This window comes from Dicentrarchus labrax, unplaced genomic scaffold (assembly GCF_905237075.1).
Source record: "Dicentrarchus labrax unplaced genomic scaffold, dlabrax2021, whole genome shotgun sequence".
NCBI classification, from domain to species: domain Eukaryota; kingdom Metazoa; phylum Chordata; class Actinopteri; family Moronidae; genus Dicentrarchus; species Dicentrarchus labrax.
This window is the reverse complement of record NW_026136705.1, coordinates 1,985,229-2,002,651: the sequence shown is the minus strand read 5'-3', so window position 1 is coordinate 2,002,651 and position 17,423 is coordinate 1,985,229. Positions and strand designations below refer to the sequence as shown.

At 43.6% G+C, this 17,423-nt stretch overlaps 1 protein-coding gene and 1 long non-coding RNA gene across 3 annotated transcripts in view; one reads left to right on the top strand and one right to left on the bottom strand.

Moving 5' to 3' along the window:
• LOC127363693 (uncharacterized) overlaps nt 1-15,428 on the bottom strand; it is a 36,381-nt gene extending 20,953 nt beyond the window's left edge. Inside the window, exons 1-2 of one of the 2 annotated variants that reach the window (XM_051400496.1) lie at nt 15,032-15,428; nt 13,786-14,011 (exon numbers count right to left, since the gene is read on the bottom strand). In XM_051400496.1, coding sequence (XP_051256456.1) covers nt 13,786-13,891 — 106 coding nt within the window. In that variant the 5' untranslated portion in view covers nt 13,892-14,011; nt 15,032-15,428. Of the gene's footprint in view, nt 1-10,123; nt 11,171-13,785; nt 14,012-15,031 lie in introns of those variants that run through there. The other variant, XM_051400497.1, reaches the window with a different exon arrangement.
• The window catches only part of LOC127363709 (uncharacterized), a 33,346-nt gene extending 16,667 nt beyond the window's left edge, over nt 1-16,679 (top strand). Inside the window, exons 2-4 of the long non-coding RNA XR_007884931.1 lie at nt 13,800-13,935; nt 15,515-15,758; nt 16,466-16,679. This is a non-coding gene — a long non-coding RNA (uncharacterized LOC127363709). The remainder of the gene's footprint in view (nt 1-13,799; nt 13,936-15,514; nt 15,759-16,465) is intronic.
• Nucleotides 16,680-17,423: the final 744 nt, after the last annotated feature.

Genomic DNA, 17,423 nt, shown 5'->3' with positions numbered 1-17,423 from the left:
ACTCTGCACCAGGCTGTTGTGACTCAAACAAAACACGCTGCTTTAAACCCATGATCTTGTACAAGAACTGCTGTGGGCTCTCTTTGTCTTGTTGTTTCGCATTACTTAACTCTTGGAAAAGTTCAGTACTGTTCTTGTCTCTGATGTGTGCGCGGAGAAACCTCTTTAGCTCACCCACAGTTAAGTCACCTTTGTTAGTTAACATCTCTCGGAACGTACCAGGTTTTATTATCTTTATCACTGTGCGAATGACCTCTGACTCAGTAAAACCTTCTTGCAATCCTTCATCTATTTGTTTACAAAGACTGCTGTATGACATGTCAGAACCAACATCAGAGATTTGTCCACCATGTAACTTAAACTCTCTGCGTGGGAGCAGAGCTGCAACATCACTAAACCTCAGAACTTGGTCTCCCATGCTGGAAGATAGACTCACCCTACCACGGGGAACAAACCCAGCACCTGTTTCATGTGACTTGGCCGAGGCTGGAGTGGCATGGTCCCTAACTGGCATACCAGAGTCTCTTCCCATTGGTGCTGGAAGTGTGTCACTATCTCTGTTCTCTGCAGATGGGTTAGCACGCACATCTACATCCAGTGGAGAAGGTGACAGGTCCTGCAGATTTCTGTCTCCAGTCACCAAATGTGTGGGACTACCCATGGTTGGCGAAGTTAGATCTCTGTCTGGAGGGTTGTGGTCGGAATGTGTGGAGTATCCATGTTGATGTGTTGTTCCCCTCTCAAGAAGTGCAGTCTGGCTGTCTTCAACCGCTCCTGCAGTTAGCAGGTCACTTAGCATGTCATCAAGAAGGAGGAGTTGTGCCATACCTGCATCCTCCAGGGCTCCCAATTTCTCACTTCTCACATAGTCAACAATCAGGTCATACAGTTGTGGTTCATTCAGGTCATCAATGTTGTAAGTTGTACTGGCGTCATCAATTGAACTCGCAACTGCCAGTAGCTGACTTGCACTCAGGTCAGAAAGTCTCTTCTGTATCTTAAAGATCAGCATCCGCCGTGGGGTGACAGTGGCCATTATGACGTTGGACAAGTTGCCTCCGCTCTCTGGATGACGCACTGGGATGCAGTCTTCCCTGAAGCTTTGGACACAGGTTCACGTCGTCTCGGCACCCACTTCACCAGGTGGTGGCGCTAGATCATCCCGGACGAGCCCCCAATTGTTACCGGCACCAGACCTAGGGGAAATCTGGACCAGCAGCAAGGGTTACACAGGCTGGGGAGCACTGTGTAGCCAATACATAAACTGTGGATTGACAGAGAGATGACGAAAGTTAGCGTCTTGCTCATGCCAGAGCTTGTTTATTTCTGAGCTGCGCATGTGCAGAGCTTGTAGCTACATCTCCAAATGAATCAAAAACATCACCTGCTCGGGGGCCCCGTAATACTGTACTACCTTCAGTGTTAGAATGACTCAATTATTACAAAAATAGAGGGGGTGTCTGCTAAACACAACTTAAACATATGGTGTTTTCCAACCCATTACATGTGCAATACTCACAGTTACAGGTGGGGGTCTGCTGATGGTGTGATTGGGGGTTTTCTTGTTGACCTTCATCATCACAGCAGCACAGCAGCAGGGTCTCCTCTCCTTCTCCGTCTCTTTCCCGGCTTTGTCGATGAAGCAGATGAACTGACCTTCATCCTCCAGCTGGACCCGGTCCAAAGTCAGAGAGAAGTCTCCGGTCAGCTTCCAGTCAGCCGGTAAAGAAACTCTTCCCTCATACCCTGTCCCATTTCTGATCCCCCCGGAGGAAGGATCCAGCTCACAGACCAGCTCTCCGTTTCTTTCCCATCCTATAAGCCCCACGGCCACACCTGCAGTAACGGAACGACACGGGAGCTCCACCGTCTGTCCCTCGGTCGCAGACAGGTTAACGGGGGTAACAACCTTCAGGTAGACGGGGTTGGACAGGACGCGGCGGCCGCAGGTGAACTCGTAGAACCCGATGTCGTTGTAGTTAACTCGGGTTAAGTTGACAGAAGACGATGAAACGGGTTTAATCCGGGTTTTGTAAACTTCTCCTGGGGTCCAAACCCCGTTCACACGCTGTGCCACCATCACGGTGTTATCGCGCGTCTTTAGTATGAAGTCGTTGTCCTCCGTGCAGTTCTCCGTCAAAGTAACGGAGTCTCTCACGTTGACATATATTTTACCCAAAACACTCTTTACACTCAGAACCGCAAAGAGGAGAATGAGTGGAGTCGGTGCCATCGCTGTGGGTGCGGTCGGAGCGCGCGGTCGACTGCACGCGTCTCCTGAAGAAACAGGTCTTGTCTGCAGCCGACAAGACCAGGGGCGGAGCTAGAGGGGTGGCCGGGGTAACACCGGCCCAGTTGATTGACAGGCCACTGCACGCCACGTCGGAAACAGCGAGATTTTTTAAACGCAACCAGAGAAGGCAGAATAAACAGATAACAATGAAGAGGAAGGGAGATATTTCCAAAAAAACAAATCAGGCACAGACCAGGTACAGACAGACCCCAGCCCAGATATCAGCAGCCCGGGCAGCAAGTCATTCATTAATTCTCATACCAATGGCGTCTTTATTTAAGTCTCTAGTGTCCCTGATGTGCAGCCTGCTCTTTGTTTTGCCAAGACACCGACTTTTCCCACGGGTGTTTTTAATTTTCTGAATGAATGACGAAGCACTACACCATGTGAGCAGCTTTTGTTACTGATGCACCACAGTGTGAAGAGAGGCAGATACAGTTATTGTAGAGGGTAAACAGGAAGGGACTCAGGATTATGGTGACGATAGTTATCAGATAAGGGACTCAGGATTATGGTGACGATAGTTATCAGATAACCGACCGCTATTACTCAGTTCTGTACTGAACGTCCTGCTAACCGGAAATAAGTGGCTGAGATCAGACAATCAGAAACCTACTGACATTTCTGAACTTTTGTTATGAGCATGCACGCAATCTAGATTATTCAAGTGTATGTAAACACACTCATTGATGTTGATATCACATATTGAGCATATTGTAATGATTCTTAAGAATAAAACAAAGAAGAACAATGACATTAGATGTTGAAAAGCAAAGGCTACAGAAATCACCATCTTTCCTTCCTCTTTTGTGATTTTTATCTTCATGCAGTACACTACAACCCACACAAACTGCGGTCTGTAATAGGAAGTGGTGTGTTTCCAGGTGGCTTTTTGCACTTTTGGTGCCAACATCGAGTCCTTTTTTTCTTTCTTCTTAGACCGTCAGTTCACATGAGGAAAAACTGAGTGTAAAAAGTAAGAAACCTCAGGAGGATTTGTAAAGAATCAAGAAATTGAATTATAATGAAAGCACAGCGCGAGCATAGTTGCAAAAATGAACACCTGAGCAAGGTAGACGCAGAAGATGAGGTGGAAGGAGAGAGAGAAGAGGTGGAAGGAGAGAGAGAAGGGCAACAGAAACGTGACAGAGAGAGAATACAAGGCCAAGGCGAGCAGGGACAGGAGGAGGAGGGAGAACACCACAGCGGTGAAGATATGGAGGAGGGAGAGCATCACCAAGATGAGGAGGGAGAAAGCGACAGACAAGATAAGCTGCAGGGCTCAGACAGTGAAAGGGAAAGGAGAGTGCCTGAGCCATCACCAACTATCTCCAGTGGAGCTGGTCCACATGGTATGGAAACTGTTGCTGCATAGTAAACTAAGTTACATATGAATAAGAACAACAAATGACAAAGACGGACATTTTGGTATAAGGTGTATTTAAGAGACATTGCTTAGACTTCTTCAAATAAATATAAATATTCATGTTTGCTTAAATATGAATAATTGGGGAAACTTGTCAGTGTGAAAGTGTGATGAGATGGGGACAGAGTTTTAATATTTTGTGTACAATCTATTTTAGATCTATTAAATTCCAAAATTAAACAAATGAACCTAAAAATACTCTCCCAGGCTATGTTAGTGTGTGTTAAACACAGTCTGATGGTTATAACTTATCAATGACAGTTCCACATTGATTATGTTTTTACTAGTTGTTATATTGTATAATTAGTTCAGCTGTAATGCAGTTTCAATCTTTCCTCCCCTCCATCTTCTAGACGTATCCAAGTCCAGGTGCCAGTGCAGCCAATGCCTGAGAGTTTCCCTAAGACCCTCCAGGGAGGACCCAGGAGAAGCTTCCGCAGCGACTGGTACAAATCTCATCCCTAGTTAGAATACTCACAATCCAAAGATGCAGCTTACTGTTTTTCTTGTAGGCATTTTTCCCTCCCTGATGCTCCAAGGACTGTTTTCACCTCATTCGAGGGTTATCGTAACTGGAAAAAGGATACAATGAAAGACAGTGGTTTCTGTTCTCATGCCAGATCTGAAGGCCATGTAAATGCAATGTTTGCATGGACAGAGAACAAGAAAATGATGGATAAAAATCCCTCAATGTTTGGACTAATGGATGAGCAAAAAAAGAAGCAGGTGGCTGAAAATCAATACTACATTAAAACATGAGCTGAAATTTTAGTTCTAACAGCCACAGAAAACAATAGAGAATGAAATACTTGAGTGCTTGGCTGCAATGGTAAAAGAGGAAATCATCCAGGAAGTTAAAACGAGCAAGCAGTTTTCAGTTATTGTTGATGAAACTAAAGATGTTCAGAAAAAAGAGCAAATGTCATTTGTTCTGAGATATTTTTACAACGGTGTGGTTCATGAAAGCTTTCTGGAGTTTGAAGTGGCAGAACACCTGGATGCTGCCGCCTTAAGTGGCAAGATTATATGCTTCCTTGAGAAGCATGGGCTGGAGTACGAGAACAACCTTGTAGGCCAGGGCTACGATGGGGCAGCAGTGATGCGCGGGGCACATGCAGGTGTTCAAGCAAAAATAAAAGAAGTAGCCAAACATGCCTTCTGTGTTCACTGTAGTGCACACTGCTTGAACTTAGTTATAGTAGACGCTGTAAAAAGTGTGGCAGATGCAGGAAACTTCTTCTCATTATTGGAACGACTGTATGTATTCATGTCTGGGTCTTATGTACATAACAAATGGCTGGAAGTGCAGCGGGAGATGTTTGATGGTGCACCAAGGGAACTCCAACAGCTAAGTGATACACGTTGGGCCTGTAGGCACATAGCATGTGGCAATGTTATGGACAGGTTGCCTGCAATAGTACAGGTGCTTGAAGAGATCGCATCTGAGAACCATCCACAAAGAGCTGTTGAAGCAAGAGGGATATTGGCTCAAATTGATCTGAATTTTGCTGGATCTCTTGTTCTGTTCAGAAAGGTCCTGAGTGACTCCAAGTGACATGCTCCAGTCTAAAGCAGTGGACTATGCTAAGGCTGTTGAACTTATTGAAGCACTTAAAGAGACACTGGTCCAGTACCGTCGTCAAGCGTCTTTTGAGGAAATGTGGAGTGACACACTTGATTTATGTCAACGAAGTAACATTGATACAACTCAGCGAAAACCAAAGAGGCCAAGACAGACAACAAAGGTGCTTCAGGGTACTGTCATCCACTCCACCTTGGGACAGCATGTAGTTCCAGATAGCAAACACACTTTTTGTGTCTCTGTGTACTATCCAGTTCTGGATAACATGATTGGAGAAATAGGAAGAAGATTTTCTAACACAAATTGTAACATTATGCAGGGTGTCCAGGCACTAAATCCGTCAAGTCCAACTTTTTTGAGAGAGGAGGCTGTTCTGTTATTGGCTGAAGCTTATGATTCAAATATTGAGGATCTCAAACACGAGTTACATCAGACGAGGAGAGTACTAGACAGAAAAAAGGGGGAAAAGGAGAGTCCTACCACTCTAATGGAGTTCACTCAGTTTTTGAAACCATACGAGGATGTTTTTTATGAGTTGTTCAGGTTGTGTAACATAGCGGTTGTTTTACCTGTGAGCAGTGCATCCTGTGAACAAAGTTTTTCATCTCTCAGGCTCATAAAGACTTATTTACGGTCTACTATGACAGAAAAGAGACTATCGAGTTTGGCTGTACTCAGCATTGAATCAAAACGCACAAAAGCATTAGATCTAGATACATTTGTGAAGCGGTTTGCTGAGCAACATGGAAATCGCCGCATTCAGCTGTTATAGGAATGACAACTTCATGTTATGCTCACTGGTGAGCCTTTAAAAAGCTGTTAAAATGATGACCTCAACAGAATCTGCACTTTAAATTTCTGTGTGTGTGAGAAAGAAAAGTTTAAAATGTGACACTGGTGTAAATGGTGTAAAAAAAATGTCAAAAAATTGTTCAAGCTACTGAGGGACAAATGGGGAGAATGTGTGTTCTGAGTAAACAATAAAAGTCATGTCCAGTACCTTGTTTGAGTGCCGTGACCCATTTATTTCCACAGTGTATTTATGCTCACCTTAGTACAGCTCAGTCCATAGATCTTCATGGGTAAGTGTTTCTTTGGATAGTTTCTTCTGGTACTAATGTTGCCTGCAACGCTGCCTCTCTGACACAATCAAAAACTGTTTGCTTCCCCTCTGATACATCTGCCACTCATCACCTGTGCTTTACCTTAATGCCTTTCCTGTGATAATGCCCCACCTACAGTAGTGTTACCATACTTCTCCTATTAAGTGAGATCACATTGTATGGTCACTTCTTCCTAATATGAACTGTTTCACATGAAACCTCAAATGCAAGAGATTAAGTTTGTCTGTATGAGTTTGTAAATGGCAGCCCGTGCCCTTTTGTAGTGTGTACACACTATTTGTCATCAAACTGTGATTAAATTCAGTATATATACAAGTCTGCCATATGTTGCCACCCTTCAAAAATTCCTGCCTCCCTCTCGCCACCCCATAAATATTTTTCTAGATCCGCCCCTGAGAACCACCTTTATTAACCTAAAAGATTGCTTGAGCAACAAGGTTTCGATTTTAAGATGCATCAGTATGTTGGATTAAATGACTCACTGAACTGTGATAACTGTTAAATAAATACAACTACATCATATTTTAGTGTGATATATCCTTGGTCATACTAATTCCCACACTTAAGTAAAACTGGTTATTCATTTCATTTCATTTGAGCCCAAATTTCACACTGTTAAATCGGGGTTAAAGTTTATCTGATAAATCTTTTGAGACTGTCTTCACAGGACGGAGAGTAAATGTCGAGACTTCGATTATAAATAGCTTTAAATTAGTGGCCCTTGTTGCAGTCACAGAGTGAGTTGCCGAGCGAACACAGTGATGTTGGGATACTCCACATGGTTGTTGCAGACAGGAAATATTGGGATTATTCCAGGAGCTCTTATCAGCATATTTGAAGCTAATAAGAGCGTTAGAGTGGCTCTTTGGTGGGAGACTGACAGGGTTAGGGTACCGTCTGTGGCACAATTACATTACAGTGACACAGCGCTGCGTAGTGGTGAGTCTGGGCAGCTTGCCAGAGTGTGAGTGTGTTAATGCAGGGCTATTGTAAGTGACCCAGTGTCAGGATATCTTCCTTCTGCCTAATGAAACAGATGGCATGATGGAATCTATGAAATCTAACCAACTAGAGTGATTTTGGAGCCCTGAATGACAATAAATGGATGCAAAGCACAAACATAACAAGAAACAAATGATGAAAGCAAGCAAGCAAGAGCACACAATAAAAACAATAAAACAAATGTAACAAATACAATGATAATGATAAACAGGTAGGTCTTTAGCTTAGATTTGAAAGTAGCAGCACTGTTGTTCTGGCAGTTTGTTCCATATTTGAGCAGCATAGAAACTAATGCATGTTTGCTTAGGTTTGACTCAGCCAGTAATCCAGAACCAGCTGACCTTAGAGGTCTGCCAGGTTCAGACGGGGTCAGGAGGTCTGAAAGGTATCTTGGACCTAAACTGTTCATTATCTTAATGGACAGGCAATAGGTGAGAAACTCGTAGCCAATGCAGTAATCTGAGAAGTGTCTTTGTCTTCTTAGAAAAATAAACTATTTTAAAGTTTGTGGCATGGTGAACCTCAGCCCCTCTGGAAAAGAACTAAACATAAACAGTGTTGATCGTGTATAAAATGTTGGGTGGGTCAGGTCCAGCTCATCTAATTGAGCTCATTCCTTCTCAGGAATGTGTCTGATCTGCCGTGGGAATTTTTCTTTGTCCGTTCTCACCTCACAGTGATTTGACGTTAACTGTTCTGTGTTCTTGTTCGCACATGTTTAAGTAAGCTTTCATTAGACTTCAGACATCCAGATCATCCCCAGTTTACAAATGTTCCATTGTTTGTTCCAGCTGCTGTTAGAGGTACATCACTTATGTTACCAATAAAACTAATGATATATTATTTTCTAGTTAACTGTGGTATCTTTACGCAGATTGTACACCATTTATTAAAGTGTTAAGGAGAACAAGTGTGTTTATGGCCATATAGGGAGACCACACAAGAAGTGATTCTACTTTCAATTTAATATATTACAACTTTATCGTAATATGAAGGCTTCAACTGCCTTTTTGAATAAAACTAAACTTTTTGGTCCATACAGAACTGAAACTGATTAATAAACTAACTGGATAAAACCTGCAACATACGGTAAATAGCTGCAAGGAAAAGACTTTAAGTAGTAGTTAAGAAGTTAAGTAAATCTGGATATTTAGGCTACTTTAATAATAACTATATTAAAGGATGGTCTGATTACATTTCTTTGGAGGTTTTGCCGTATGGCTTTGGATCGTCTAATGCACTGGATGCACATTAGACCACCGACCCCCAGTTTGAGAGGCTATCATCTTAAGGAAGGTTTTTAGGCTTCAATGTGATCAAGTTCTCATAGCCAATCAATAATCGAAACATAAACGATGATAACATTAACGTTCAAATATTCTCGTTGTCCTTTTTCTGGGGCCCACTCAAGGACCCCTGTTGAAAACCACTGGGCCTACACACCACCACACCACTCATCAAACGTGTGAAACCTGCTGTAAGAACTGTTAAAGTGTGGCCAGAAGGAGCTGACTCTACACTACAGCACCGGTTTGAAAACACAGACTGGAGTGTGTTTTTGCCGATGAGCTCATAACTCTTATGTTGCTTTGAGGGAAGGGGGCCCTGCAGACCACCAACCCCTCACACTCTCCCCCACCGACGTGTGTGCTGTTCTGAGCAGGGCTAATGCACGTAAGGCTGCTGGTCCTGATGGCATCCCTGGACGTGTGCTCAGGGCCTGTGCTGGACAGCTGACTGAGGTCCTGACCAACATCTTCAACCTGTCACTGGCCCAAGCAGTTGTCCCTACGTGCTTCAAAACCACATCCACCGTGCCGGTGCCCCTGGTCAAGAAGGCTCACCAGCGTCTCTTCTTTTTGAGGAGACTCAAGAAGGCCCATCTGTCTCCTCAGATTCTGGTGAACTTCTACCGCTGCACCATCGAGAGCATCCTTGCCAACTGCATCACAGTCTGGTATGATAACTGCTCTGACTCGGACCGGAGAACTCTGCAAGGTGGTGAAAACTGCCCAGCGAATCACCGGTTCACCTTCCCAGATTGAGGCTCTCCAGATCAAGCAGTGGCTGCGGAAGGCGCGTAGCATTTTTAGGGCCACCTCCCACCCAGGTCACAAACTATTTGCTCTCCTCCCTTCTGGGAGGTGCTACAGGTCTCTCTGTTCCCAAACTAGCAGGCTCAGAAAGCTTTTTCCCATCAGCTGTCAGCCTGGTAAACTCTGCCTTGAGGAAACCCCCTTCCCCTGAACTCCCCTGAACTACCTATCAGTAATCATATCTACCTATAGTGTATTTATATCTAGCTGTTGTATATAATGTCAAACAATTTAATACTTGTACTTACATCCGCACTATATAATCTACTGCTAATCTGTTCATACAGATTTAAAGTCCCATTTTACTGGTGGTGTGCTCCAGATCAGCACGCTGTACACACCCGAGGATATGTGACAGTCGGACTTCTCTGATTCACATACCAGCCTTTTGTTTGTGTGACTATTCAGGTTAACTCCTGATGTTGGCATGTGTCGTTGTGTCTGACATGTAGCAGGAGTCTAATCGCAGCATTCCAAGTTCTTTCACTGGGACTACAGCTCAACTGTACAATCCAAGTGAACAAGAGGACAACTCCCAGGGAAACTATGACATTTTTTACTGCTGGCATGCGGCTCAACCTGCTTTAATCATGGAGTCACCTTGGAAACATGTTCCATTGTGTCACTGTGATATCCCCAGCTGAATAACTATCTTACTCTCCAACTGATGGTTCACAAAAACTTCATTAATGATACCTTAGCTCCAAAAAAAAAAAAACATGCTGTGAACACACTGCGAGAGCTAAGAAGGGAAAACCAAACAAAATATTAACTTAACTACAATCATAACTAACATCATCACAAACAGACAGTAAATGAGAATGAATGCTTCCCTTCACGTTCCTGCTTCTAGGCCTGCACACTTTCATAGAATAGACATACATTAAGGATTATTCAATTATGTTGAAGGACACTGAATGTCCTTTATAGTTCCAACAAGGCAGGAAGAAGTAATGCTACTGTTCCTCTCTGACCTTGAGCAGCTCTGAACTCTGAGGGTGTCTGACTCACACTTGTCTCTAGAGTCATCATCTGGCTTTACTTGCCCTGCGTGCTCCCTGTCCTGGGTGGGTGTTTTCTTACTTCCTGGGGAATAAGAGGAATCCTTTCAGCGAGAGGGTAGGAGCTGTTATCACTTTTTGGCAAGTGGAAATCTGAATTTTATTGGTTATATTGTCCTTTTGAAGATATTTCAATCGGTAAAGGTTACTAGGTAGGCAATGATATGCAAAATATAACTATTATAAGTAAAATCAAATCATTGTGGGGTAGAGAATCCAGGTAAGGTAGGAGCTGTAATCACTTTTCTGCAAGTGGAAAACTACATTTTATAAGTTGTATTGCTCCTAACCCAAGACAACCACATTTATAAATACACATTATAATATTCTTCTTAATGAACCATCTCCATTTGTTTGACTGTTTTTTCTTCTCCCCCTGCTCTCCTGCTGAACCCACATGTGGCTCTTCAGCACTCCTGTCTAATAAATGGACTAGTGGATCAATGGTCCCCACCCAGCACTAAAATAACATTGCCTCAGTGCCTTCAACAGTACTGCCCTGTAGCTGTGCATACACATTCTCCCTCTCCTTCTGCCCACAATCATGTCCCATTAATGCATGTCACTAACTTCCCTTACTAATCCCTCTACCCCCCCCTCTCTCCCTCTCTCCCTCTCCAACTCAAACCGGTCGAGGCAGATAGCCCCCGCCTAGAGCCAGGGGCTGTCTGAGGTTTCTGCCTCTTCATAGGAAGTTTTTCTTTGCCGCCATTGCCAAGTGCTTGCACATGGTGGGAGCTGTTGGGTCTTTGTAAATACAGAACTGAAACTGATTAATAAACTAACTGGATAAAACGTGCAACATACGGTAAATAGCTGCAAGGAAAAGACTAAGTTAAGTAAATCTGGATATTTAGGCTACTTTAATAATAACTATATTAAAGGATGGTCTGATTACATTTCTGTGGAGATTTTGCCGTATAGCTTTGGATCGTCTAATGCAGTGGATGCACATTAGACCATCGACCCCCAGTTTGAGAGGCTATCATCTTAAGGAGTGTTTTTAGGCTTCACTGTGATCAAGTTCTCATAGCCAATCAATAATCGAACCATAAACTATTAATGAAAACCACTGGGCCTACACACCACCACACCACTCATCATGCCTGCCTTTTTCCCTCCCTGCCTTTTTCTCATACACACAGCTGCTTTGTGCCCTGCCCTTGTGGCCAAACTATGTGTGAGTGTAGCTGCAAGGAAAATCAGTGATAATGATAAGATAATAAGGTTGGCTGAAGTACACTTGAAGTACGGTCTGCTCTTGGAAAATGTTGCTGAGATAACTTTTGTTTAATTGCCGCTATACAAGTGTTGTCTCTTCCTCTCTCTGTCAGCACACCGCTACCAACACTGGGCCTTGTAGTGACTCACAGCTGTGGCAGATAAACATAGACAGAGAGTGCTGTAATTATATTTGATTTGTATGAATGTTTGTTTTTTTCTCATTTGAGGCGAGGACAGTGGAAGAATGTATGTTAAGGCCAGAATAAGGGAAGTGGAGGATTCAGTCCTTTAAGTGTGACCACTGATTTGGAGGCTCAGATAGTTTCCAGGTTAGATACTGTGTAATGAATTACTAAGGGTTTGTTTGTTTTCAAAGATAAGGATCAACCTAATAACGGCAAGATGGTGGCGATCATGTGCACACTATCACTGTCTTATCTCTATTTAGGATTAACAAGTATGATACAGACTATAAGCAGACTGAGGTGTTAGTAAGTATTTCCTAAATATATGTTAGCACTGTAAATGTAAAGCAGCCTTAGGACCACATCTCAGTCAGCAGGTTCAAGGTTTAAGGTTACTTTATTTGTAACGAAAGGTAGATTTGGTTTGCAGTAGAAAACAAGACAAAAATACAGTATATATAAAAAAACACATGTACACATGTGTAGAGGATAAATAACAGGGGTGAGACCACACATGTAATGGAACTTGCATGGATTTTGCTGACCTTAGTTTGTTTAAAGGATGTGATCAAGTTATCATAGCCAATCAATAATTGAACCATAAATGATGAATGAAAACCACTGGGCCTACACACCACCACACCACTCATCATCATGTCTGCCTTTTTCTCTGCCTGCCTTTTTCTCATACACACAGCTGCTTTGTGCCCGTCCTGCCATATAACCACACTGGGCTTGTGGCCAAACTATGTGTGAGTTTAGCTGCAAGGAAAAGAAGTGATAATAAGGTTGGCTGAAGCACCCTTGAACCTCCTTTCAGCACCTCTAACTGTTACAGGCTGCCACCCACACTCTCTCACTCTCTTCCTTTGTTTCTCTCTGACAGTGCACGTACACCACTACCCTGTGCCCCCCCCCCTCAACCCCACCCCGGCCTCAACAATCTTGGCTGAGTACTACAGCTGTACTGTGCTCCTCTCCTGTGGAACCAGCTTCCTGTTTGTGTTTGGGAGGCAGACACCCTCTCCACATTTAACAGTAGGCTTAAGACATTTCTCTTTGATAAAGCCTATATCTACGGCTGGCTCAGGTCAACACTTTCCCCTTATTTATGTAGACCTCCCGTGATGCACTGAGCTCCTCTGTTCCTCTCCCTCTCTCCCTCTCTAACCCAAACCAGTCGACGCAGATAGCCACCACCTAGAACCAGGGGCTGTCTGAGGTTTCTGCCTCTTAAAAATAAGTTTTTCCTTGCCGCCATTGCCAAGTGCTTGCACATGGTGGGAGCTGTTGGGTCTTTGTAAATCATTTTATAAGGAGTACGGTCTAGACCTGCTCTATTGGAAAAGTGTCCTGAGATAGCGCTATACAAATATTGTCTCTTTCTCTCTCTGTCAGACAGCAGGCACACCGCTACCAACAATCGGCCTTGTAGTGACTCACAGATAATGGCAGATAATCATTGACAGAGGGTGCTGCAGTTATATCTGATCCGTATGAATGTTTGTTGTGATGGTCCCCTGAGTGGTTCGTATGTATCTCTTTCCTTTTAAGGCAGCAGGTACTTGAGGGTTGGACCAATCGGCATAGCCTGAAGCACCTGGGCCTGGTGTTTCCCAGCTATAAAAGCCCCGCCTCTCAGGCTGACTTGCTGGCTCTCTCTCTATCTTACTATCATTGCTGGTATTCTGAGTGGTTGTAAATAGTCCTAAATATCTGTTAGCACTGTAAATGTAAAGCAGCCTTAAGACCACACATGTAATGGAGCTTGTATGAATCAATTTGTTCTCACCTTCGGTCCTATAGGTTAAAAAGTCCAGAACCCAGCCCACAATCTTGTTACTGGGCAAAGGAGCCCAGACAGTGCACACATGCACCTCCCCACTTCCCTTCCTCATCAACGTCTCAGCAGAAAGGGCCACACGTCATCCCACTGCTGTGTGTGAGTATGTGGGTGTGTTCTTCTGTGCAGTGGTTGCCAAACAACATGGAGGTACAAATGCAGATTCAAAACCTGCCTGTGGTGGAAAAAAAGAAAATGTTTTACAGGACTGGCTATGAAACCACAATGCATTCTGGGTACGGGTAGAAATATGTCACAGCATCAAGTATCAGGCAGTGTCAAATGATTCTTTGGAAGAATAATCCAAGAAGGTGCAACCCATGTTCACTGTCTCAGCAACAGTTAAAGCAATTTAAAAACACAATTAATGACAAAAAAAGCAACTTAGCGTTTGTCTTGGCTCAAAATCAAATCAGCTTTCTTAACATTTCACGATTTTGTGGAGCCACGTGTCGATCAAATCTGAGTTTATTGTCTCTTGTGACGGCCCTATCCACTGCAGAAACCATAAAGTGGTTGTAATCTATGTGTCTGTGTCATGTTTTTTGTAATTTCAGTACATAGACAGAAACAACCAATCACCAAACATAAGTTTTAGTTAAGCATGTCTATTCTTTGGCTTACAAATGATGCTAAGTTTCCGATTTGAGTGCGCACATTTTGGGTAACATTAGTAGGTTTATCAGAACAATATTTTGTACGTGTTTTCTCTTTGTTTCCTCACATGCTGCTGCTGAGTCATTTGACTAAAAGGCGAGCTGGCGTGGGTCCGCTGCATCACTACGTTTAGTCTCTGACAGCGTCCCATTGACTGTCACTTGTTGAGTCCTAGTAGTTCAAAAAGAACAAAACCATTAATCAGTGAAGGGTTGACACTCTCATCCTTCAGCAGATAGAGCTGCACAGTATTAAATATTGCTCTAGCATAGGCTTTTATGTTCTCATGGTGCTTAGAGATAAAGTGTGTAATGCAGAAGATGGCATCCATCTTCAGTGATGCATTCACGCTTATAGATAAACTGCCATGTGGTATTTTGTCATTATTGGTTGTTGGGTGTATTTGGTGTCTTTTAATTGTGTGGAGACACTTTATCTTTTCTACTGATTAAACCTTTGATTTGACCTTTGTCCCTGCTTTTACTGCTTGGTCCCTAACATCCAGTCCAAAATATTTGAAGCTGCTCAACTGACTCACCGGTAAAGGTGGATATTCCAGTGTGTGGTGTGTTTGATGACTACTATTCTTTTTTTTTTTTTTTAAAGAACATTTTTCATCGATTACATCAGGGGTTCCCAAACATTTCTGTGACGTACAATGGCAGAGTGTCGCTGCTACAGGTTGGGGCTTAGGAAAGCCAGAACTGACACCACACAGAGAAAGGGTTGCTGCAATTAGAGAGTCAATAGATTCAAGAGGTTTATGTTACACTGTGGGCTGTACTGTTTAAGAGTCTGATGGCCGGGGGTCAGAAACTGTCAGAGGCTTTGTCCTTGCTTTCACCCTCCTGTAGCACCTGCCTGACCGCAGAAGTCTGATTGAGGGAGTGCCACATTCCTCAGCCTTCTTAAGAAGTACATTCTCTGCTACCTCGGTCTCACCGATGCGCAGCGGGGTGTGCTGTTCCCTCCTCCCCCTCCTAGGATCAATAATCACCTCCTTTGTCTTGTTTGTGTTCAGGGAGAGATTATTTTCCTGACACCAGGCCACCAGTCCTGCCACCTCTCTTCTGTACGCCGTCTCCTCCCCACCACTCATCCGACCAGTAACCGTGGTGTAGAGCAACGGACTTAGCACGCAGCCCTGGGGTATCCCTGTGCTCACAGTTCTGATGCCTGATGTCCGGTCTCCAACTCTGACTGACTGGGGTCTGTCTGTGAGGAAGTTCAGCACCCGGTTACAGAGGGAAGGTGTCAGTCCGAGGGTGAGGAGCTTTTCAGAGAGCCTGTAAGGAATGACTGTGTTGAATGCTGATCTGTAGTCCACGCCTCATCTCTACCACCCTGCCTGCCTGTGAGGGCGAGTCAGAATCACAATCACTTTTATCGGCGAGCGTTGTGAGCACATACAAGGAATTTGACTCTGGTTTTACAGAGGTCAGACGTATTGCTCCGTTTAAGTACGGGAAACACACCATGACTCAAACCTTGCAGCTGAGTTCCAGTCATAACAAATAATTCATCCGTCAGTGTCACATGTCACAATCCAATATATGCACAAAGGGCAGACTGGACCCACAATGTAATGCCATTTACTGTATATGAACGCTGCACATATTTTAGATATGAGGCCCCTGGATGCTGAGTCATAATACTTTCCCTTCTCCTTCTCCTTCTTCTTCTTCTTCTTCTTCTGACACATTTTCTGAACTGCACCATACAAATGACTCTTGCACCTTTCCACTTCAGATGTCATAACTAGATATTCCCCTTACCTTCTGACCCCTCCCATCCTCTTTATCATTCCCATACCTCTCCCACAGGTGTGGTTCTTCCTATTATGTTGCAAAAATGTCTCCAACCTGCTCTCTCAGCTTGATGTACTGTTCCTCTCCCCACTGCTTGTGCCTACCAATACTGACACATGTTATGTGTTCTTTTAACTTGAGTGCTCTGTTTCTGTTCCCTACAGCCTGATGACACTCCTCTGTCCACCATGGTACAAGTTTTCTATTCATCTGATTTTAACTCGTGGGTACTGATTCATCAGCTGCGGTAAATGTGCACACTATACCACTTTATGTCTGTTTTGGCCTTTTATCCTTAGTAGGCTTTTTGGATTTTATTCTCTAATATAATTATTGCAGTCATTAGTGTACAGTATAGGTGATAGCACGCAACCTTGTGGGTCCTATTAGTTACTCACATCCTTCAGCAGATAGGGCTGCACAGTATTAAATATTGCTCTAGCATAGGCTTTTATGTTCTCATGGTGCTTAGAGATAAAGTGTGTAATGCAGAAGATGGCATCCATCTTCAGTGATGCATTCACGCTTATAGATAAACTGCCATGTGGTATTTTGTCATTATTGGTTGTTGGGTGTATTTGGGGTCTTTTAATTGTGTGGAGACACTTTATCTTTTCTACTGATTAAACCTTTGATTTGACCTTTGTCCCTGCTTTTACTGCTTGGTCCCTAACATCCAGTCCAAAATATTTGAAGCTGCTCAACTGACTCACCGGTAAAGGTGGCCTTTTGTCCTTAATAGGCTTTTTGGATTTGATTCTCCCGTCTCACAACCCCAACCAACCCTCTAGATCTACCCCTGGCATCAGGTGACACACCATGGCCACAGCCTGAAGTGCCCCAGCGTTCAACAAACCTCTGCACGTGTTACAAGAAAGACATTTATTAAGTTAACTTTATGCTTTATCCTCGCATGTGTTTGCTTTGTTTGCTGATAAGTCAACTGATTATAACAGCTCAAGGTGCTATCACACCATAAACCTGTGTGTGTTTTAGTTTCCGGCTGGGCCAGGTATTTAAGCTACTTGGTGTTTAGATAAGCCAATTTATTTTCCCATCACTGTCAGACATGCATCCCTCCCCTACATCGCCCTCACCACCTTTGAGTCATCCAATATTCAA